Genomic DNA, 23,107 nt, shown 5'->3' with positions numbered 1-23,107 from the left:
AGTACAACGATTAAACTCAGGAAATTTTGCATTGATGTAGTGCCATCATATATTATACAGGCCACAGTTCAAATTTTACCAACTATCCTTCATAGTGAATTTTTCCCAGTCCAGAATCCCATCCCGAATCAAACCTTGTCTTCGTTTCTCATATTTCTTCAATATTCCTTAACCTGGAATAGTTCCTTTGCCTTGCTTTATTTTCAAGACATTGATAGTTTTTAAAGAGTACAGGCTAGTTGTTGTAAAATTCCCCTAAGTGTGGGTTATTCTGAGTGTTACCTCATGATTAGATTCAGATTATGGATTTCCAGCAGGGATACTACATAAATGAAGTTGTGTACTTCTTACTGCATCACATCACAGGGCACACCACAACTGTCTCATTACTGGCAATATTCAACTTTGATCACTTGGGTATGGTGGTGTCTGGGTCCCTGTAACGTTACTTTTTTTCCCCTTTGTGATCAATAAGAATCTGTGGGGACATATTCTAAGACTGTGTAAATAAGCTCCTCCCTGTCCCCCAATCAAGTTTTCACCCAGGTGGTTTTAACATTCACTTATGTTTAATCACACAATTATCATTATGAATAGTTGTAAAATGTTGATTTTTCTAACTCTGTTGCTCTTTCTACATTACGTGGCATTGTACTGAAGAATTTTCCTTTCTTCCCCTATATTACTTTTTAATCAGGGGGAAAAAAATCTTAAAAAAAAAAAAAAGAACTGGATACCATTTTAACTGGAATGTAGTTAGCTCCCATTCGCCTTCGGTGTGCTGGGCTCACTTCTCTGTGACATGGACCTTCACTCCTGGACCTACAGCGAGCTCTCTCAGCCTTGTGGGTGGTGGTCTGGGCCACAGCCTTGCAGACGGTGGACTACCACCACGCAAATTTAAAGCCCACTTACTCCTCTGTGGTGTTGCTGGTGGTTCAAACTATTCTAAAATGACACTCCAGTCTCTATTGCTAGGGAGTGAAGTGCTACCTTTATGCTTAACCTGTGACTCACAAAAATATTTATTCCAATGTTTCCCAAACTAAATGTGCTTTAGAATCACCTGAAAGCGGGGCGCCTGGGTGGTGCAGTCGGTTAAGCGTCCGACTTCAGCCAGGTCACGATCATGCGGTCCGTGAGTTCGCCTGGGTGGTGCAGTCGGTTAAGCGTCCGACTTCAGCCAGGTCACGATCATGCGGTCCGTGAATTCGAGCCCCGCGTCGGGCTCTGGTCTGATGGCTCCGAGCCTGGAGCCTGCTTCCGATTCTGTGTCTCCCTCTCTCTCTGCCCCTCCCCCGTTCATGCTCTGTCTCTCTCTCTGTCTCAGAAATAAATAAATGTTAAAAGAATTTTTTAAAAAAGAATCACCTGAAAGCTTAAAGTGTGGATTGCTGGGGTCTGGCCCCCAGAGACTCGGATTTAGTAGATCTAGATTAAGGCCCAGGAATCAACACTCGAACTTTGAGAACACAATCTCCAAAATAATGAAGGGCAAACCTCCCTTCCTTGAAAAGTTGCCGCCACTGGCAACTTCTAAGGTGCCCTCTCAGGAAAAGCCGAGTGAAACAAGGCGTTCATCCTTCCTCGCCCCACCGGCCTTCAGAAACCTACATTCGGTTGATGCCCTTCGGATGCGGGGATCCCAGGTGCTGCGGTGAAAGCGATCTCCCTAACCCGCTCTCTGTGGGCAGGGCCTGCCGGCTGGCGCGCAAGAAGGCGGGAGGGGGCGGGTCCCCCTCGGTGCCCGCCAGGCCGTGGCCAGGGAGCCCCACCCCTCCCCTGAACCCCCTCCCCCCAGCGCTCGGACCGGGTGCTTAGTCACCGTGAGGCTGCGCTTGCCCGGGGCGCGGCAACCCCCCCTTACCCGGGACCGCCCGCGGGGCACCCCCGTCGTGCACTTCCGCGTGCATGGCCCTGCTGCCCCGGTCCCTGACCGCGAGCGCGGGGCCGAGCTGGCGGCGGGCGGCGCGCGCCTTCCTCCACCGCTTTCCGCTGCCTCAGCCGCGGCCCGCCCGCGCCCTCTCCCGCGCCATGGCGTGCAGGAAGGAGCCGCAGCCGCAGCGCCCGCCGCCCGCCGCAGACGTCGTGGCCTCGTACGACTACCTGGTGATCGGGGGCGGCTCGGGCGGGCTGGCCAGCGCGCGCAGGGCGGCCGAGCTGGGCGCCAGGGCCGCCGTGGTGGAGAGCCACAAGCTGGGCGGCACTTGCGTGAGTACGGGGTCCCTGCCCACGCGTCTACTGGCGCCTCTGCGTCCGCAGCGCCGCGTCCCGCAGCCCGGCTTTCTCGTCGCTGTGCTGGGGCAGCCTGTCCTCTTTCCTGGTGCTGTCCGTCCGTCCGGAGATGGGTCCCCAGCGCCGCGCTCTCCGCTTTCCCACCCGCATCTGAGGTCAGGGTCCCAGCAGGTTTAAAGGAGAAAAGTGTAATAGGGCTCCCTTGCACCTCCCACAGCTGAGCCTAGGTCTGTTCCTGCCCAGGTGCAGTGTTAACCGTAGGTGGTTACTCCTCAAGGTGGAAGAGTATTGTATTCTTGCAGCTGGCTGGGGACTGGGACTGGGGATATACCCTTGAGGAATGCAGATCCTGATCCTCTCCTTTCAGCTTCAGGGGCAAAATGATTTACCGCACTTTCGAATCACCTAGGGAGTTGGAAGAATTCTGCCTAGGTTCCACGCCCATGGCTTCTCATTTCACTGGTCTGAAGTGCAGCCTGGGCTTTGGGATTTTTAGAAGTTCCACAGGTGATTCTGGTCGCAGCCAAGGTTGACAACCACTGCCTACAGGTTACCTTAATGTAGGATTTACAAAAATTCTCACAATTTTGTCTTGTTGGGCCAGGGAGGGATTTTAAAACTGCTCCCCCAAAAGAAGGTTGTAAATCTTATGATTGAGAAGCTTTACCATTAAAAACAGTTGTTGTTGTTGTTTTTCCCCCCATGCTATTGGTGTGGCTTTTTCTATTACAAAACTTGGGGGAGGAACTTGCTGTTAATATTTAAAATTCTGCATCCAAGAGTAACCTGGGGTTGGGGATGGGTTCTCCACATTCTTTTGGAGACTGATGTTTAAATTATACCAAACTGGGAACTCCTTAAGGGCAGGGATGGGTTCACGTGTTTGTGTACCTCATATCACCTTAACGAAATATCTTGCTCAATAATCATATGTGTAATAAATGAAACTCAAAATTGACAGTTTGTGAAAGGGCTGACTCCATTGTCCTGTAAGCAGTTTTCAAGTTCAAGGGGCGCATGGGTGGCCCAGTAGGTTAAGCATCCGACTCTAGATTTTGGCTCAGGTCATGATGTCATGGTTGTGAGATGGAGCCCAGCATCCAGCTCTCCCCTGAGCATGGAGCCAGCTTAAGATTCTCTCTTGGGGCACCTGGGTGTCTTAGTCCGTTAAGCTTCCGACTTTGGCTCAGGTCCTGATCTCGCGGTTTGTGAGTTGGAGCCCTGGGTCTGTGCTGACAGCTCAGAGCCTTGGAACCTGCTTCAAATTCTGTGTCTCCCTCTTTCTCTGCCCCTCCCCTGCTCACACTGTCTCTGTCTCTCAAAAATAAATAAATGTTAAAAAAAAAAAAAAGATTCTCTCACTGTTTCCCCCTCCTTCACTTGTGTGCACATATGTGTGCTCCCTCTCTCATTCTCTCCCAAACTAAATAAAAAAATAAACATTCATGTTCAAAATGAAAGTGGGAATGGAGGAAAGGATTGTCAACTTGGACCTTGACATCTTAGTCCAGACTCCCTTAGAAGTCTGTCTCTGCAGAAAGATTGAGGGGTGCCACTGTGAGACCCCCTGGACAGGTGGTGCGAGCACTTGACAACTTCTCATCTTCGTACCTCTTTACTTTTCTAAGTTTTCCTTCTGTATTATGTCATGATCAGCTTGTGGCATCCATCATCATTGCCTGGTTCCACTGGTATTAGTCAAAAAGGGGCTCGCCCCATTTCTAGGTTCTGGTTAGGAATATGAATACAGTAAGAGGTGAACTACTTCCAAGATTGAGGCGAAGGACAGCTCTGGACAATGGGCCATTTACTTCTTCCTTATAGCGTGTCTGGCCTTGCTTCTGTCATTCAGCTGCAGCAAGTTTTATTTTCCTGTAAGCATTGGTATCTTGGGGGCAATCTCATTTCACATTTTCATGACATTCCATTTGGGTGCTTCTCAAACTGGCTTTCGGTTTTGAATTACAAGGAAGGGTGTAGGTATGTGATGAATATCAGAGAAGATATAATGACAAGACATGAGTTTAGATTTAAGAATTCCAGTTATCTGGGCTCTCCATAGTGCAATAATAAACTTCTGATGTGCAGTGATTTCCAAGTGGGCGTAGGGGAAATGGAGGCCCTCTGAAGCACATCATTTCATTTGTTCATGTCTTCATTTCCTGTATTCTGAGTTCTAAGTACTTGGATTGAGGCTGGCAAGAGAATAGGGTAGATACAAACATTTGTTTGTTTTAATGTTTATTTATTTTTGAAAGAGAGAGCGTGAGCAGGGGAGGAGCAGGGAGAGACGGAGACTCAGAATCCAAAGCAGGCTCCAGGCTCTGAGCTGTCAGCACAGAGCCCGATGTGGGGCTCGAGCTCATGAGCTATGAGATCATGACCTGAGCCAAAGTTGGACACTTAACCGACTGAGCCACCCAGGCACCCCTAGATACAAACATTTGTATGATAAAGGTCCCCTCCCACAGGAAATTTGCAAAATGGTGGGGGAGCAAAATGTAGACAGTCAACTCCAAAGTGAGGTGGTCAGTGTTAATTGCTCCTGATGGTAAAAAGTTACAGTAGTTGAGAGAAGAATTGGAATCATCACTTCTGCCTGGGCACCATGGGATGAGTGATTTTGTGAAGGAGAGAGTGTCTTTCTGAACTTGAACAGATAAATACCATTGTTTGACAGGGTAGGGTCAGAGGCAAAGGCAGAGAGGCAGGATATATTGTGTAATTGAATTTGATTGGCACACAGGGTATCTAATAGAAGTAAGACATAGGAAGCTGATGAGTACATTGTAGTGAAAAAAGAAGTTTCTGGGATGGCTTGGCTGGCTCAGTTGGTAGAACATGTGACTTTTTTTTTTTTTTTTTTTTTTTTTTTTACGTTTATTTTTGAGAGAGAGGGAGAAGGAGAGGATCTGAAGTGGGCTCTGCACTGTCAGCACAGAGCCCGGTTTGGGGCTCAGACTCACAAACTATGAGATCATGACCCGAGCTGAAGTTGGACACAACTGACTGAGCCACCTGGGTGCCTCTAGAGCATGTAACTTTTGATCTTGGGGTGGTGAGTTCAATCCCCACATTGGGTATAGAGCTTACTTCTAAAAAATGAAATTTCTGGAAGCACAGTGAACTGTGTGGAGGGGTTTTTGAGCATGAGAGTGACTCAATAAAAGTGGGTTTATGGTAGTGGTACTGTTGAGAGATGTCCCTTGGAGAAGTCAAGTAGAAGTGTCTTTAATACTGACTCCTTAACCATTTTTTTCCTAAATAAAATATTTTGATTCTGGAGCTTGGTGAATTTTTTAAGTTGCGGTAGATGAATTCACACTGAAGTTTCAAATTAGTCTTCCTGTAGATAGTGGGATTGTGTTTTGTTTTTAATTGTTTTATTTTTGTTTGTTCATTTATTAATTCATATTCCAGGTATACAGGTACCTTTTTAAATGCTGGGGTCACAGCAGCAAACAAAGCAGTTAAAAATCCCTGTCCTCATGGAGCTTACATTGTAGTTCCATGCAATATTTTTGTAATAATTTTTTAAAGAACCAAGTTTTTGTTTTTAGGGCTTTTTTGTTGTTTTGTTTTGTTTTGGTCTGTCTGAAACCTTCCTGCACTGAAGTTTAGACTTGGTGTGATAAAGCTAGAAGTGATTTTGGAGATCCACTAATCCAGTCAGACTGTAGTTTAGTTTATTTTTTTAAATGTATGTTTGTTTTTGAGAAAGAGCACGAGCCAGCGGGGAGGGGCAGAGAGAGGATGAGAGGGAGGATCCAAGGCAGGCTCTGCACTGTCAGTGGAGAGCCTGATGTTGATGTTGAGTCTCAAACTCACAAACTGTGAGGTCGTGACCTGAGCTGAAGTCAGGACACCTAACCGACTAAGCCACCCAGGCTCCCCAGACTATTGTTGTTTTAAAAAAAATAGCACTAACATAAGCTTGCTGACTTAATTTTTTTAGGGTAATGGCCTTTAAAAAAATTCTATCACTATCTTTTTTTTTTTTAATCAAGAATGACGTTTTCATAACAAGTAGGAAGCTTATAATTTCAAGTAAAGGACAGTGCTTTAAATTGAATACTTTTAGCTTTATGAAACCCTACATGGACCCTATTATTTTCATTTTTTTAAGGATTAGACTCACACGGGTACCTGGTGGCTGAGCTGGGTAAGCATCCAACTTCGACTCAGGTCATGATATCATGGTTTGTGAGTTCAAGCCCCACGTCGGGCTCCACACTGAGTGTGGCGCCTGCTTGGGATTCTCTCTCTCTCCCTCTCTGCCCCTTCCCAGCTTGCGCACACTCTCTCTCTCTCTCTCTCTCTCAAAATAAAAAATAAACTAAAAAGAAAAAAAAAGGATTAGACTTACACAGATCCTTGTAGGAATTTGGGAAGCATTGTTCTGGTTCAGCAACCTCACTTTACTGAGAAGCTGAGTGCCAGCTAAAATGTGGTTGAAAACAAACCAAGCATAGTATAACCTCTGGAATTGGTGACCTAGCCATCAGAAACTATAGCTTTGGTGTATTTATGTGGAGTAAACTGTGACTTGTTGAACCTGTTTAGGCATTGTTCTTTACTACAGGGGAGGAAACTTATGACCCTTCCTGCTTAGGAACCAAACATCATTTACTCCAAAAACACTTAATTAAATAGAGTCTACCACATAGGTCTTCACTTCATAGCTCCTGATTTAGTAGATGTAGGGTGAAGCCTCAAAGATGTATTTTTAAAGAACTCTATTTTTTGTTTGTTTGTTTGAGAGAGAGAGAGAGAGAAAACACAAGCAGGGAGAGGGGCAGAGGGAGAGAGAGACTCTCAAGCAGGCTCCATGCTCAGAGTGGAGCCCAATGTAGGCTGGATCCCATGACCCTGGGATCATGACCTGAGCTAAAATCAAGAGTGAGACGCTAACCAACTGAGCCACCCAGGCTCCCCTAAAGAGCTACATTCTGATTTTGTGATTTTGGTGTAACATGAGCCAGACACAATGGTAAGGTCTTCATACAAAGAAGGGACTGTATGAAGCATTAGGATGAATCTGGTGAATCCTGATAATTGTGTGGGTTAGATGACAATTTGGTCCTGGAGTCATTTCCTGGTTTCATAATTTTATGCCTCCAAGGTTGTCTATACAGTATGACTATTTATCTTGATTTTCTGACTCTTCTTCAGTCTTCCTTTTCTATTATAAATCTTTTTTATGTTTATTTTTGAGAGAGAGAGAGAGAGCATGGGAGGGCAGAGAGAGGGGGAGAGAGAGAGAATCTCAAGCAGGCTCCCTGCTGTCAGAGCAGATTGCGACATGGGGCTCGATCCCACGAACTGTGAGATCATGACCTGAGCTGAAGTCAGACAGCCAACAGACTGAGCCACCCAGGTGCCCAGTCTTTCTTTCTTTTCTAGGAGGCTTTTTTCCCCCCTTTTTAATTCTGTGATCTGATAGAGTAGGCCCCTTCCAAGGAGACTTCTATTTTCAAGATGAGTGATGTGTGTTCATGTACTTAAGAATTCATCTTTTCTTTGACAGAATTTTTTAAGCTGTTAAGTTCAGGTATGAGATGACTTTGCCCTGTATTGTGTTGTCTAGGGGAGGAAAAACTTTTCTTCTATCCTCTGAGGTTCAATGGCTGGAATCTGCAAATCAGACCAAGAAGAAGCAGATTAATAGGGGTTTATTTTTCATGCACGTGGGACTGTCACAGAGAAGTAGTGGGGGAAAAGGAGCACTTAGGCCTGGGAGCTTGATATCAATATAAGAAAGCGTGATAAATTGTGGAGAAGTGACTAGACAAAGGAAAGGGGGTTTGGGCTTCTAGGAACAGTAAATTGTGGGAAGGTAAATATGTGAGGGAAACTAATAGAAGATAAAGGTTACTTTAATAAGGTTTTTTTGTGCAGATTCTGCTTTGCTGTCTTTCCATTTTTAGTGATAAGGGTTCTCCTCCTGGTACAGGAGAGGGGTCGGGGACACCTTCACAAAGGGAGATTTCTGCCTTGCTTTTAAGCAGAAAGGGAGGTGGCAGAGAGGTCCTCCTTTGCTCTTTCTTAATTATCTTCAGCTCAAAATCTGTATGCCAAAATAGCATATTTTGGGGTGGCATGTTCTGATCTCCTTTAGTTCAAAGTGAAAGAAGCAAGAGGGACCAGGGTTGCTACTAAACTTCTAATGGCTAAACCAGGTCAAGAGGCATGTGTAGCTCTTATAATATGATTCCATCTTTAAATTCATCTTTATTTTTCTCCATCAGACAAAAAAAACAAAAAACAAAACTGTAGTACTGAGGTATTAGATTAGATACTAAAAGTGGGAAACTGAAAGAAATCCTCTATTTTTTTCCTAGAATTCAGTTAAAGATAGTAATCTCTTGTTGCCTACTGCAATGAAGTCATTTCTCAGGGCAGAAAAGTAGATGATCTTTGAATTTTTTTTTTTCCACGTTTTTATTTTATTTTTGGGACAGAGAGAGACAGAGCATGAACGGGGGAGGGGCAGAGAGAGAGGGAGACACAGAATCGGAAACAGGCTCCAGGCTCTGAGCCATCAGCCCAGAGCCTGACGCGGGGCTCGAACTCACGGACCGCGAGATCGTGACCTGGCTGAAGTCAGACGCTTAACCGACTGCGCCACCCAGGCGCCCCAGAAAAGTAGATGATCTTTGAATTCAATTTTTGGCATCTCCGAAAAGTTAAAATGTAGTACTTCTCTCATGATCAAATGTAGACCAAGGAGAAATGCAAAGATTGACAAAAGCCAAGGTGAAAGAGAACCTTCTGGGAGTTTTGTATCTGCGGTTCAGTTCTCTGCCTACACAGACATGGGAAGAGTTCACTTGAGGAAAAATTCTTTCTAGCTTACTATTCCCTTTGCCCCAGGGCCTGTGGGAGCACATGTTCCAGTGTTCTTGCTGAGTGTATGGATTCTGTGATAAAGTAACTGGGTTCTTGTGGTATAGGCATGTGGTTCTCACCAATCAGAGTTGGGTAGGTAGTAAGGGTTGATTACCAGGACAAACCCCTTCTTTTCTTTTTTATTTAAATTGAGGTATAGTTGACATAGAACATTGCATTAGTTTAGGTGTACAGCATAATGATTCCGTATTTGTGTAACTGAAATGATCACCACCAGAAGCCTAGTTAACCTTGTCACCATACATAGTAGCAAATCTTTTTTTTCTTGTGATAAGAACTTTTTAAAAAATGTTTATTTATTTTGAGAGAGAGAGCATGTGCACATGAGCAGTAGAGGGGCAGAGAGAGGGGGAGAGAGAGAATCCCAAGCAGGCTCTGTGCTGTCTGTGAAGAGCCCGATGTGGGGCTTGAAGTCATGAACTGTGAGATCATGACCTGAGCTGAAATCAAGAGTCAGACACTTAACCAACCGAGAACCACCTAGGTGCCCCAGTGATAAGAACTTCTAAGATCAACTCTCTTAGCAACTTCCAAAAATGCAATATAGTAATATCAACTATAGGTACCATGCTATACATTACATCTCCATGACTTACTTATTTTATAACTGGAAGATTGTACCTAGTAAAGTTCTTGATTATTAATGTCACTGTGAACTGTGCTGTATGGTGCCAATTGGAGATGCCAGCAGAAGTGGAGGTTTTAAGATGCCTGAGAGGGGCGCCTGGGTGGCACAGTCGGTTAAGCGTCTGACTTCAGCCAGGTCACGATCTCGCGGTCCGTGAGTTCGAGCCCCGCGTCGGGCTCTGGGCTGATGGCTCGGAGCCTGGACCCTGTTTCTGATTCTGTGTCTCCCTCTCTCTCTGCCCCTCCCCCGTTCATGCTCTGTCTCTCTCTGTCCCCAAAAAATAAATAAACGTTAAAAAAAAAAAAATTAAGATGCCTGAGAAACAGGCTGCTCAGAAGACTGTATTTATCTAGGCTGAAAACCATTACTTAGCAACATGTAAGTCAACCTAACTTGAAGGTGATAGTGTGCACTTTGATATTATGATGTCTGTATCTCCATAAGGCTAAAACATGCTTTTTAAAAGCTTTCACTTAACGCGAAATCTCTCTTAACAGATTTTTAAGCATACAGTACGGTATTATTGACTATAGGTACAATGTGGTACATCGGGATCTCTAGAACTTACTCATCCTGCTTGACTGAAAATTTGTGCCTGTTGATTAGTAACTTCCCATTCCCCTCCCACCCCTGCCTAGATCCTGGCAACCACCATTCCATTCTTTGGTTCTATGAATGTGACTATTTTAGATATCTCAGGGACACCTGGGTAGCTTAGTTGGTGGAGCATGTGACTCTTGATCTTGGGGTTGTAAGTTTAAGCCTCATGTTGGATGTAGACATTACTTAAAATAGATATCATATAAGTGGAATCATGCAGTATTTGGCTTATTTCCCTTATTTTAGTATAATGTCCCAAGGTTGAGCATGCATTTTTATTTTTCTTAGTGTTTATTTATTTTGAGAGAAAAAGCATGAGCAGGGGAGGGGCAGAGAGAGAGAGAGAATCCCAAGCAAGCTGTGTGCTGTTAGCACAGAGCCCGATGCAGGGTTCATTCTCATAAACCACGAGCCAAAATCAAGAGTTGGATGCTTAACTAACTGAGCCACTCAGGGGCCCCTGAGCATGCATTTTTAAATGGATATTTACAAAAAGGAGATCATACCTTCAGTACTGACAGTCCTCAAAAACAGAAAATTACCCTAGTTTGTTTTGCGGGTTTAGAGTTTCATAAAGTGTGGCACACCCATGTTCATAAGTGCTAAATAAAGGAGTGATCAGAAAGGGTGGGGTTAGTTGAAGTAGGCAAATCCTAATGTTGAAATTGGTCTTTTGATTTACCCTGTCGATTGTTTAATTTTTTTGTACAAGGTTTAGTATAATACTATTTAGCTGTCTGCCTAAATCTGCCTGAATCTGCCAGGCCAGAAAAGAAAGCCTGGCTCTGAATCCCTCACAGGGTTTTACCCTTCATAAAAGATACTTTGAACAAGTTATAACAGAGAGTGTTTCTTGTAGAGTGGGATTAAAGGAATTTTATATAAAGACCTTGGGCATTTGTAAGTGGATTCCAGTCAGTCATAATTGATAACCATTTATTATTCACTGGGTGTTGCAACATTTGATATTAAATTAGGCTGTAGGATCATAGATCAATTTCTTTTGGTGGGGGGGGCAGGAGATAATGGTGTTAATGAGGTGACTTTTGGAAAGAACTAAGGATGAGGGCTGGTTGTCTGGAGAACCAATCTTGTGATTTGAGGCTTCGGATTTCATGCCCATCCCCCTGGCCCCTTGGGAGGGGAGAAGGAAGAGGACCTGGAGGTTGAATCAATCACTAGTGGTCAATGACTTAATCAATCATTCCTGTGTAAGAGAAGCTTCCTCAGGGGTGGCTCATTCAGTTGAGCATCCGACTCTCGGTTTTGGCTCAGGCCATGATCTCCCGGTTCATGAGTTCGAGCCTCACCTCGGGCTCTGTGGGGAGCCTGGTTAGGATTCTCTCTCTCTCTCACTCTGCCCCTCCTCTGCTCATGTGTGCTCTCTCTCTCTCTAAACATTAAAAAAAAAAAAAAAAAAAAAAGAGCTTCAGTAAAAACCGAAAGGATGGGGTTCAGAAAGCTTCTGGGTTGGCAAACACATGGAGACTAGGGGAGGTGGTATATCCGTGGGAGCTCCACGCCTTCCCACATACCTTGCCCTATGCATCTCTTCCACCTGCCTGTTCCAAGGTTATATCCTTTTATAATAAGCTGGTAATCTAGTAAATAAAATGTTCCTCTGATTTCCATGAGCCACTCGCAATTAATCCAACCCAACAAGAGGGTTGTCAGAACCTCCAAGAGCTGGTCGAAAGCACAGGTGACTGCTGGACTTGAGATTGGCCTCTGAAGTAGGGGCAGGAGGCAGGAAGACTGAGCCCTCAACCTGTGGGAGCTGATGCTGTCTCCAGGTAGATAGTGTCAGAATTGAGTTAATTGCCTGATGGTGTGGAAAAGCACACACTTCAGAATTGGTGTCAGAGTTGTATAGGCACAGGGCCAAGTGGTCTTATTTAGTCACTGCAGGTGTTGTTGCATCCACACGACTCCTGAAACAGAATGCTGCGGGCACCAGTGACAGTCACAACAAAGTTTATTACAATGAGAGGCAAGGCCGAACGATCGGGACCAACACTCTTGATAAGAGTGCGGCCCCGAATAGCCGGGGTACAGAGTTTTTATAACGGATCACATCGTTTTATCATCACCTGGGAACAGAACAAAGAAACAGGTTCCAGATGAGTTAGAAACAGTTGCCTAATGAGGGGTTTACTTTAGACTTTCTGCCTCTAAGTTGCAACCAGTGGATCTCCTTGACCCTGCCTCTGATGCTCTTTTCTTTGAACTTTTGTTTCCTTAATTGGTGAAGCCTAATTTACAAGGGTATGAGGCGTAGTTTACCAGAGCAAAGCAAGGCTGTTATCTCTTAACCTTCAGTGTCAACACAAAGGTGTTATTTTTCAAGCTAAGCATTAGCCCTATACTACAATTTAACCCTTACAGTGTAAAGCTGATGAAACTCAACAAAGACAGAGATCTTTGTTCTGGTCGCCTACATATTCCAACCCCTAGAACAGTCAGTCATGCACTAAGTAGGTATTCAGTATGGAGTTGCTGAAAGAATGAGTTGATGAAGTGGTAGGGTTTTGCTTAGTGGATGATGATTTATCCGTCATATTCTACATGCTCCTTCCTCAGACCAGTCTTGAACTAGACTGTGGGATGCAAAAAAGGAAAACAGGAAACTTTAGGCAACTCTGGGGTGAAAGACAGAAGCGGGGAACCAGAAGAAGGAAATTTACTATCGAGTGCAGGTGACATTTTTTGACAGGTGCAACTGTTAATGGATTGAATCCATCAACATGGACAATGTGATTTTTTTTACCTATTTAAGCAGAATTGAAGGTGACAGGGGCTGGCCTAGAAAAATGGTGAAGCTCCTGAGTTTTTCCACATGTATCATCAGATGCTTCACGTGTTCTGTCCCTGTCAGGAGAGGCCCCTGTCTTCACTGTGAGCCAGTGCTGGCCGACCAACTGAATGGGCTTCTGAACACGAGGTGGGGATAGGGAGTTCTTAGAGATGGATTGTAAGACTGTGAAGGAGGCAAGGCTACTGGAGTGTCTCTGGCAGTTGAGTGTAGTCAGGAGTGCACAAGACTTCTCTGAGGCTTATCATTGGTTAATGCCCCCTCTGGGGAATGAGGGCTCTGCAGGGGAATTTGCCAGGTGAAAAGTATTGTATGTTTCAGGCCTTATCAGCTGTGGGTAGCCCTGGGCAGTCAAAGCCCTGAGAACCCATCACCCTGGTGTCTCAGTCTGGGAGGCAAGCTTTCTGCCACCAGTTTATTTGTTCCTGAAAGGGAGCAAGCCACCCGGGGAATTTATCTCCTCTCTTTCCAGTAAGCCTTTTGTGAAGTTGGGGATCCAGCAGTCTGCAGAAATAATTCAGAAGCATCAGTGTCATCATCAGATCTATCATAAATTAGAAAAGAGGTCCTTTTTTTAATGCATTATCTCTCAAATCTTCTCAAAACCTCTATCATGTATTACCATTCCCATTTTATTGAATAAGAAACTGAGCTCAAGAGATTTAGAAACCTACCCACCAACAGCAGTAAGTGGGAGGGAAGGTTGGGATTCAAACTCATGTCTGTCTACCTCTAGACTTGTGTTCTTTCTGCCAACCGAATGTACTCATGTACTCGTCAGCTACAGAATAAGAAGCATGACTACACATAGCTCTACACCCCTGGCTTCCACAGCTCTGTTGGTAACTAATTGCTGTTTTCTTCTAAGTCAAAGAGGCATCTAGTTGTTTTAGTGTTGTGCTGAAGTGTAACTAGGTTTCCAAAACCATTGGAAAGTCCTGGAGGCATATTACTAGGAGCTGCCAAAATGGGGCGAGTGGTATTTCAAGGTCACGGGCTCTTCAGTCATAGCCCTGGGCTGCCTGGGTGGTTCAGTAGATTAAGCATCGACCCTTGATTTCAGCTCAGGTCATGATCTCACAGTTAGGTTCATGAGATCCAGCCCCACCTCAGGCTCAGGCTGACAGTGTGGAACCTGCTTGGGTTTCTCTCTCTCCCTCTTTCTTTCTCTATTTCTCTCCTGGTTGCATGTGTGAGGGCTCTCTCTCTTAAAAAAAAAAAAAAAAAAAAAAAAAATCATAGCCCCAACCACAGATCCAAAGTGTACTGTGCTAGAATATAAACTCTTTGACCCAAAAAGGTCACCATTTTCCACCTTTTTCTTCCTCTGATTTCTAGCCCAAGGCTTTGAAAATTTTAGGGAATGTTGTGATTCTGCTGCTGCCCCTTGAGCCAGCAGCTCTGATAGGCTGAGAGACTGTGGTTGGAGTAGTAGGCTCCATGAGAGCAGGGACTAACTATATCCATTTAGCGCTTTCTTTTTTGCATAATGCCTGGCACGAGTGAATGCTTCATCAATACTTCAAATGAATGAATAGTTGCAAGTTAAAACATTTTAGAAGTCAAAAAGGCAGAAACTTCTAAAAAGTAAATCAAATTCATAACACTTGAAACCAGTGAGTCGGGCCATCTTGGGCCTTAGAAGAAACATGTTCCAAACTTTTTAAATAGTGTCAAATATACATGAGTAAATTGATGATGTGTGAGAGTAGTTCAGAACATTTAATGCTTTATGATGATTTAAATTGCTTTTAAAGGTTCCTGGGAAGTTGGAGAAAGTTGACTATAGGACAAGTGGAGTGTATTTATTTAGTATATTGAGATCATCTCTACTTTTTTTTTTTAATTTTCTTTTTTAACGTTTATTTATTTTTGAGACACAGAGAGACAGAGCATGAACGGGGGAGGGGCAGAGAGAGAGGGAGACACAGAATCTGAAACAGGCTCCAGGCTCTGAGCTGTCAGCACAGAGTCTGACGCGGGGCTCGAACTCACAGACTCTGAGATCATGACCTGAGCTGAAGTTGGATGCTTAACCGACCGAGCCACCCAGGCGCCCCTGAGATCATCTCTACTTTTAGAGACATTGATTTTGTAGTCTCTCCTTGTTGAAGCCTCTTAGTGAGTGAACTGCATGGTATAGAGTTGTGGATAGAGGGACTGGGAGGGGGTGCCTGGGTGGCTCAGTTGGTTAACGGACTCTTGATTTCGGCTCAGGTCATGATCTTAAAGTTCGTGGAATCAAGTCCCCACATCAGGATCTGTTTAGCACAGAGCCTGCTTGGGATTCTCTCTCTCTCCCCCTCTCTCTCTGCCCCTCCCCTGCTCGTGAGCTTTGTCTCTCCCATAAATAAATAAACATTAAAAAAATAAATAGGTTAAGCACTCAACTCTTGATTTCAGCTCAGGGAATGATCTCACAGTTGGTGAATTTGAGCCCCGAGTCAGGCTTTACTCTCCCTTTCTCTCTGCCCCTCCCCTACTCTCTCTCTCTGTCTCAAAAATAAACACACTTCAATTAAAAATAAAAAAATACGTAGACAGACAGGCCTTTTTTTTTTTTTTAATGTTTATTTATTTTTGAGACAGAGAGACAGAGCATGAACGGGGGAGGGGCAGAGAGAGAGGGAGACACAGAATCTGAAGCAGGCTCCAGGCTCTGAGCTGTCAGCACAGAGCCCGATGTGGGGCTCGAACTCACGGACCGTGAGATCATGACCCAAGCTGAAGTCGGACACTTAACCGACTGAGCCACCCAGGCGCCCCCAGACAGGCCTTTAAAAAAAAAAAAAAAAAGACTGGGCAGCACCTCGCCTGCCAAATGAGCTGGAAAAGGCAGGTCTGATGCTAAAATCATTGCCACCATGGAGCTGGGATTCAGCTATCTTCCTTTCCTCTACCACATAGGAAACAGTGAGGGAGAAAGTCATACATTATTCTGATTGCTAGTAGAAAGTGCTTCCTGAATAGCCTGCTTGTAACGCTGCTGTAGGTGTGAGTCCTTCATTTTGCTGGGCTTGAATTCTGCACCCTTCTCTCAATCCTGTGAGTTCCTACTTCTGTTGCCTTCTGACTCCTTATTGTAGCATAATCTCATAAAAAAATCCAAGTCCACCTCTAGATAGTATATGACTTGTCTCTTTCTAGGAAAAAACCCTCCAAATGATAACTTGAAACTGCATAGAAACAAAACGTAACTCACTCTTTTATAATTCCTGAGTGCAGAATAATAGGAAATAAGAGTGTTAAAATGAAAATGCAGGAGGCATGCTGCTAGCAAGTAGCACAGCTAGAGGAATAGAAGGTGACTGTTCTTAAGACCTTTTTCAAGTATTCCACGTCTCAGTGAGATTTGGACGGGCTTCTTTTACTCTAGCATTTCAAATAAAGTCCCTTGGCAAGTGCATATGTAGTTCAGATTTCACCCCAGGGTGCCCAGAAAATATTCTGTAAGATGTAGGCTTATATTCTTTGGGCTTACAGGGAACGAGTCTAGTTCCTTATGGTCATGATCAGCAGAGCTATAAGCACCTGATGTAAATTATGTCTGGAAGGCACCAGTATTTAAATATTCAGTCTTTACTCTGTCAATAGACATGAGTGAACATGCTGATTTTTTTTTTTAAAGGATCTGCAGTTGAGACCTCACTTAAATCTCCTAACTTTGTTGTAGTGGCCAACACGTCACCAACACTTCCCAGTCAGTATTTATAAGGTTAAAGGGTATCTAGAATATACATTACGTGGCAGATTTCCAGAGCTGAGGGGTCTCTAATTACGGTCTATATTCTAATTAGTCTTACTCTTAACCTAGCTTTCCCCCCCCATATTATAAATTTTAGCATGTGATCAAAGGAAATAAACAGATCTAAACAAAAATTTATATGTAAACATATATCACAGCTTGTTTACATGGACTGCTGGGAAGAATTTCTCTATAAAGGGTACGAATAGTTGTTTTCTGAAAACAGCTGCTTAGTTTTTATGTGAAATCTTAGAACTATTTGTGTTTTCCTTTGTGTTTTGGCTGTTAGAAGACTAAGAATCAAATGTGTGGGGGTGCCTGGATGGCTCAGTTGGTTAAGCATCCTACTCTTGATTTCGGCGCAGGTCATAATCTCTCAGTTTATGAGATTGGAGCCCTGTGTCTGGCTCCACGCTATGATCGCAGAGCCTGCTTAGGACTCTGTCTCTCCCTTTCTTTCTGTCCCTTCCCTGTTCGCTCTCTCAAAAATAAATAAATGTTAAAAAAATAATTTCTTTAAAAAAAAAAGAATCAAATTTGTGGTCTGTCTCTGCAAGCATATAAACATGGACACACACACACACACACACACACACACACACACACACATATACATACAATAGCATGGATGAACCTTATTGTTTGATTCTTCATTATCCTTTGGTCCTGAAAAGTTATGTAGATTTCAGCTAGAGATTTTTTTCAGAGGGGCATTCTGAATGTTTTACCCAGCATATGCCATGATAAGTCTCCCAGAAATCCCCTAGAATAGCTGCTCAGATGTTTCAGTTGCCCTTATTCAGCTGGTGGGTTTTCTTACCTCCTCTGCTATTTCTCTTCTGCTTTCTTCTTCTGGGTTCTGTGCAAGCTTAGGCTTTGGCCGCCTCCCTACTGATACGGTCCCTGCACTGCATAGCCCCTGGACATGGAATTATTTCCCCCTCTTTCTCAGTGACTGCTTTTCTTGAAAAAATGTTAATAACTAAAATTCTCTGCCTCATCAAGATATGAAAAAGAATATTCATATCTTTTCTAATTCCATAGTAGAAAAAAGGAAGTACTGTAAATTTGACTTAGAACTTAAGGAAGCCTCCTGGATTGATGCTTGGGGTTCATTTCTTTCAGGTTTGTTTGATGGTTTGAGTTTAATATTCTTAAAATTTGTCCTTTTTTTTTTTTAGGTGAATGTTGGATGTGTACCCAAAAAGGTAGAATTTTTATTTCTTCTTCCACACTCCTTTCACATATTTGATAAAGCAATGCATTGATTTATTTCTTTTGAGTGAGTGAATGAGATTATATCTAGGTCTAGTAGTTAGGACTGGTCGTCTGCACAGAATTGTTTTTTCTCAATCTAAATTACTGTAATGGAATCTTCTAAAGTATTCTTATTCAGTTCTGTAGCCTCATGGATTCGCTTAACTGTGGTGATATTTGCTCCTAGTATCTGTGGTACAGAGATTACATTGAATGAACTTGTCCTTTACCTGTGACGAAGAGTAAGAAATGGCAGTTCTTATTTCCAAAGCTGCATCTTGCTTATAATTTTACTTATAAATTTTACTTATAAATTTACTTATAATTATTTGCAAATAATTTTACTCCATATTTGAATGTACTTTCAAAACATGTTATAATCCCAGATGACAACCTTTTGTTACTGAGATTACATTCTAAATTGGTGTTTTTTTGGTAACAGGTAGGCAAATATTCCTAATCTCATCAGTGACACATAACAGAGAGTAATTCCAGGAGGGTTTTTTGTAATCTGTTCCCTAGTGTGGGTAGGTGTTTTTTAATCATAGGAAAGTTTCCTTTTTGCTGTGGGACAGTTCCTCAGTTATTTTTTTTTCTTAGTCTTAGATTTTGGAATCTGTTCTAATTGAAGTCATGCAGTTATGATATATGAATTATGTATATCAGTTATAAGGTGGTTTTATATAGTTTAAACCAGTTATGGTAGTTAATCCATTAATAGGCACTACCTCATTATTTAAAAATATTACCTGGGAATAGTGGCCTGAATTTGTAATATTTTGTTCCCATATATTAAAAACATTTATTTATTTATTTATTTATTTATTTATTTATTTATTTATTTATTTATTTTTGAGAGAAAGAGAGAGAGAGACAGGGGAGAAGCAGAGAGGGAGACACAGAATCCGAAGCAGGCTCCAGGCTCCCGAGCTGTCAGCACAGAGCCCAATGCAGGGCTTGAACTCACAAACCATGAGGTCATGACATGAGCTGAAGTTGGACGCATAACTGACGGAGTCACCCAGGCGCCCCTGTTGCCATATATTATGTTTCATTTATTCCTTCTATTATGATCACATGTGCAGGACATTTACCGTATATTTTCATAGGGTTCTACTGACTTCAAAGTGCTTTTGCATTCTTAAAGATCAGTTGGTAATTGCCTCTTGTTTTCTAGAACAGGTTGAAGCCTAGAGTAACTTCTCTCCAGGAGGGTAGAGTGGGGTAGCAGCACAGAAGGAATCAGATGGGTAGGTCTGCTACTACCCTCATTAGGATGAGCCTAGAAGCCCAATGTGGTTCATATACAACACCTTCTCCAGAGAGTGTTTGAGGCTATAGCATCATACATAATACAAGTTGGAAGTAAATAAATATTGCCCCTCATGAGGAGATGAGGTATAGTGATGTTTCTTTTCTTTAAAAAATGTTTTGTTTAATGTTTGTTTGTTTGTTTGTTTATTTTGAGAGAGAGAGCGAGAGCAGAGAAGGGGCAGAGAATGAAGGAGACAAAGGATCCAAAGCAGGCTCCGAGCTTACAGCAGAGAGCCTGATGCAGAGCTTGAACTCACGAACTGTGAGATCATGACATGAGCTGAAGTTGTACGCCCAACTGACTGAGCCACCCAGGCGCCCCTATAATAATGTTTCTTAAAATAACCTATTTTATTTTGTAGTACTAAGAAACCTTTCATGTGCATTAAGATAGACCATCTAGCAGATAAAATGGTTAATGCTATATTAAATGAGTTTCACCTCAATTGAAAAATAAACAGGGTGCCTGGGTGGTTTGGTGGGTTAAGCGTCTAATTCTTTCTTCGGCTCAGTCCATGATCTCACAGTTCGTGAGTTTGAGCTCTGCATTGGGCTCTGGGCTGACAGCCGGAGCCTGCTTGGTATTCTGTCTCCATCTCTCTCTGCCACTCCCCCATTTGCTCTTTATCTCTCAGGATAAATAAAAATAAACTTAAAAAAAAAAAAAAAAACAGAATCCAGCAGGGCCATCAGTTCTTCATTTTTAGGCATAAAGAGAGAACGGTACAAAGAAGGAATCAAAGACTTGTCAAAAATGGAGTCTCAGGCTTGTCTGACAAAGAAAACTGATAGTTTGTCATATAGAGTTCTGGATGCTATCTTGTATTCTGTTACCTTGATGATGAGTTGGCATAAAAGGCCTTTACAGATTTCAGGCTGCATTCCACAGAAATGTGCAACAAATCTTTGAGTTCCAGATGTCTAATTACACACATCGTTACAAGGACATGTTCATAGGTACTGAGTATGTGATAGGGATTTATTCTCTTAAGGTTTTCAGTCCTCATCTTTTTCTCAGAGCATCTTCTAAATTACTTTAAAGCTACAGATGCAGTTCAGTTTCCTAGCACCAATCACAAAAGATAGGGCTTCAGGAAGTCTGAAAGTTAAAAAGAGGGTGTAAGCAGTAATAAATTTTACTGGAAGGACTATGAGTCTTATAGCATCCTGCTTTTATAGAGTTTATAAAATAGGGAGTTAATAGAAGTAATATCCCCAACATTTCAGTAGCCTCCCTATAAAACCTGTCTGGTCATATTTCTGAACTTTCTCTTTTAAAATGTTTACTTTTGTTTTTATTTTAAAATTCAGTATTTTTATCTGCTTTTATGTGGTTACCTTTTGTGCATGATTTCTTTTTTTCCTCAGGACTCATGCACTACTGTTGTTGCGGGATTTTTTTTTTTTTTTTTTACAGGTAATGTGGAACACGGCTGTCCATTCTGAATTCATGCACGATCATGTTGATTATGGCTTTCAAAGTTGTGAGAGTAAATTCAATTGGCGGTAAGTGTTAATGCTTAGAGGTTCTGTTTACCAATATTAATATTTTTCTTTCATAATTAAATGAGCCATAAACTTTTTTGGGAGGATGTTCCTGTGGTAAAGTATATAAAACATAAGCTTTTGGAGGTGATGGCTATATTTGTGGCCTTACTTGTGATGATGGTTTTAGAGATATATACTTATCTCTAAACTCACCGAGTTATATATAGGAAATATGTACTGTTTTTTGTATGTCAGTCGTACCTCAATAAAATGGTTTTCAAATACACAAAGTCCATTTTAGCTATTTTTAAGTTGTCAGTACAGGGCCATTAAGTTATACTCATAGTGTTGTACAGCTATCACCACCATCCATTTTGAGAACTTTTCCACCATCCAGAACAGAAACAATGTATTCATTGAACAATACCTCCTCAGCTCCTCCCCCCAGCCCCTGGGATCACTCGTGTACTTTCTGTCTCTATGAATTTGCCTGTTTTAGGTACTTTGTATGATATTTGTTCTTTTACCCCCCGGCTTATTTCACTTAGCATAATGTGTTCAGAATTCATGCATGTTGTGACATGTTTCAGAGTTTCATTCCTTTTTAAGGCTGCATACTAGTCCCTTGTGTGCATACCACATTTTGTCTATTCATTCATCCTTCAGGGGACTTCTAGGTTGTTTTCACCTTTTATCTACTGTGAATAATGCTTGACCTACAAATCCCTGGTTTCATTTCTTTTAGGTCTGTACCTAGAAATGAAATTGCTGGGTCAAATGGCCATTCTGTGTTTAACTTTTTAAGGAACTGCCATAAACATGTAGAAGCCATCAAATTTTCAGAATTTTAGCAAAATCATTCATTTATTCAACAAATATTTATTGAGTGGCCACCAAGTACTTAGGCACTGTGCCAAAGCAGCTGTCCTTATCTTCTTTGCAGAAAAACATTTACATATTGTGGGTGCCTAACGAACATTCTCCTTGGAGTAGAATGAGGGTTCTCTGCATTTGGCAGGGGAAAGGGGTGACTGCCTTCAGAGATACTCACTCATGGGGTTCTTATTGACTCTTCTGTGTGTGTGTCATTCTCTGCTGATAGGGGCGTTCAGGGACAGGTGCCCTACTCACTAACTGAAAGAAGAGAATTTTGTTTCTCAGTACTGACTTAAGTTTCATTACAGTGTTATAAAGGAAAAGCGTGATGCCTATGTGAGCCGCCTGAATACCATCTATCAAAATAACCTAACCAAGGTGAGTGTGCTGGGAACTCTGAAGAAGGAGCTATTCTTTGTTGGAGTATGCTACTAATCTGACCAGACAAAAACGCAACCTTCACACAAATCTCTTGTTTCTTTTATTTCTTTTGCAATTAATGATTTTAGGTTGACCTGCCAGAACAGAAGTGTATGTCTCAGTAAGCCAGTCTTTTTTCTTTTTTCTTTTTTTTTTAATTTATTTATTTTGAGAGAGACTGAGTGCAAGTGGGGAAGGGGCGGAGAAAGAGACAGAGACAGAGAATCCTAGGCAGGCTCCGTGTAGTCAACATGTCAAGCAACGTGGGGCTTGAACCCACAAAACTGTGAAATCATGACCTGAAATCAAGAGTCGGACACTTAACTGACTGAGCCACCCAGGCACCCCTGGCCAGTCTTTTTTCTACAGAGCGGGCAGTGCATGCTATGATTGGTGGACCAGGTGTCACAGCATGGCTGTACCTTGAGTAGGTCTGGCCCTCCAGTTAGTTCCAGAAACCAAAAACACAAGAGACTGATGTACACAACAATATGCTAGTTAATTCATTAAAATCAGAAGTACCGTCTGGCTGGAAAGCTGTCGTTCATTTGTTCACAGCAACCTCGTCCTTGGTGGCTAGATCTGCTCAAGAGACCAAATTATGGTTCAGACAGTTGCTTCTGTGAATGAAGTCTGATTACTTTGCCTAAAAACACTGGGCAAGGGTGTGTTTGCCTTTAGCAAATCTATATGGTCCTTTGTTAGTCTGAGGCTTTTTCTGCTTTAGTGCTTCTTCAACTCGGGACTGCTGGTGGCATTGATAAATGGTGCACCTTCCAGCTGTGCTTCTTCTTGACAGCATATTTCCCACCACCCTTTGTTT

The 23,107-nt window shown here is 42.7% G+C and overlaps 1 protein-coding gene across 1 annotated transcript in view; it reads left to right on the top strand.

Moving 5' to 3' along the window:
• Positions 1 to 1,816: 1,816 nt before the first annotated feature.
• The window catches only part of GSR (glutathione-disulfide reductase), a 48,500-nt gene continuing 27,209 nt past the window's right edge, over positions 1,817 to 23,107 (top strand). The window contains exons 1-4 of the mRNA XM_040490175.1: positions 1,817 to 2,211; positions 18,111 to 18,137; positions 20,918 to 21,006; positions 22,173 to 22,242. Of these exons, the coding sequence (XP_040346109.1) occupies positions 1,912 to 2,211; positions 18,111 to 18,137; positions 20,918 to 21,006; positions 22,173 to 22,242 (486 nt within the window). The 5' untranslated portion in view covers positions 1,817 to 1,911. The remainder of the gene's footprint in view (positions 2,212 to 18,110; positions 18,138 to 20,917; positions 21,007 to 22,172; positions 22,243 to 23,107) is intronic.

Source organism: Herpailurus yagouaroundi, unplaced genomic scaffold (genome assembly GCF_014898765.1).
Source record: "Herpailurus yagouaroundi ecotype Mexico unplaced genomic scaffold, PumYag 181, whole genome shotgun sequence".
Classification (NCBI taxonomy): Eukaryota; Metazoa; Chordata; class Mammalia; order Carnivora; family Felidae; genus Herpailurus; species Herpailurus yagouaroundi.
Note: the sequence above shows the minus strand (reverse complement) of the source record. Positions and strands in the feature narration are given on the sequence as shown.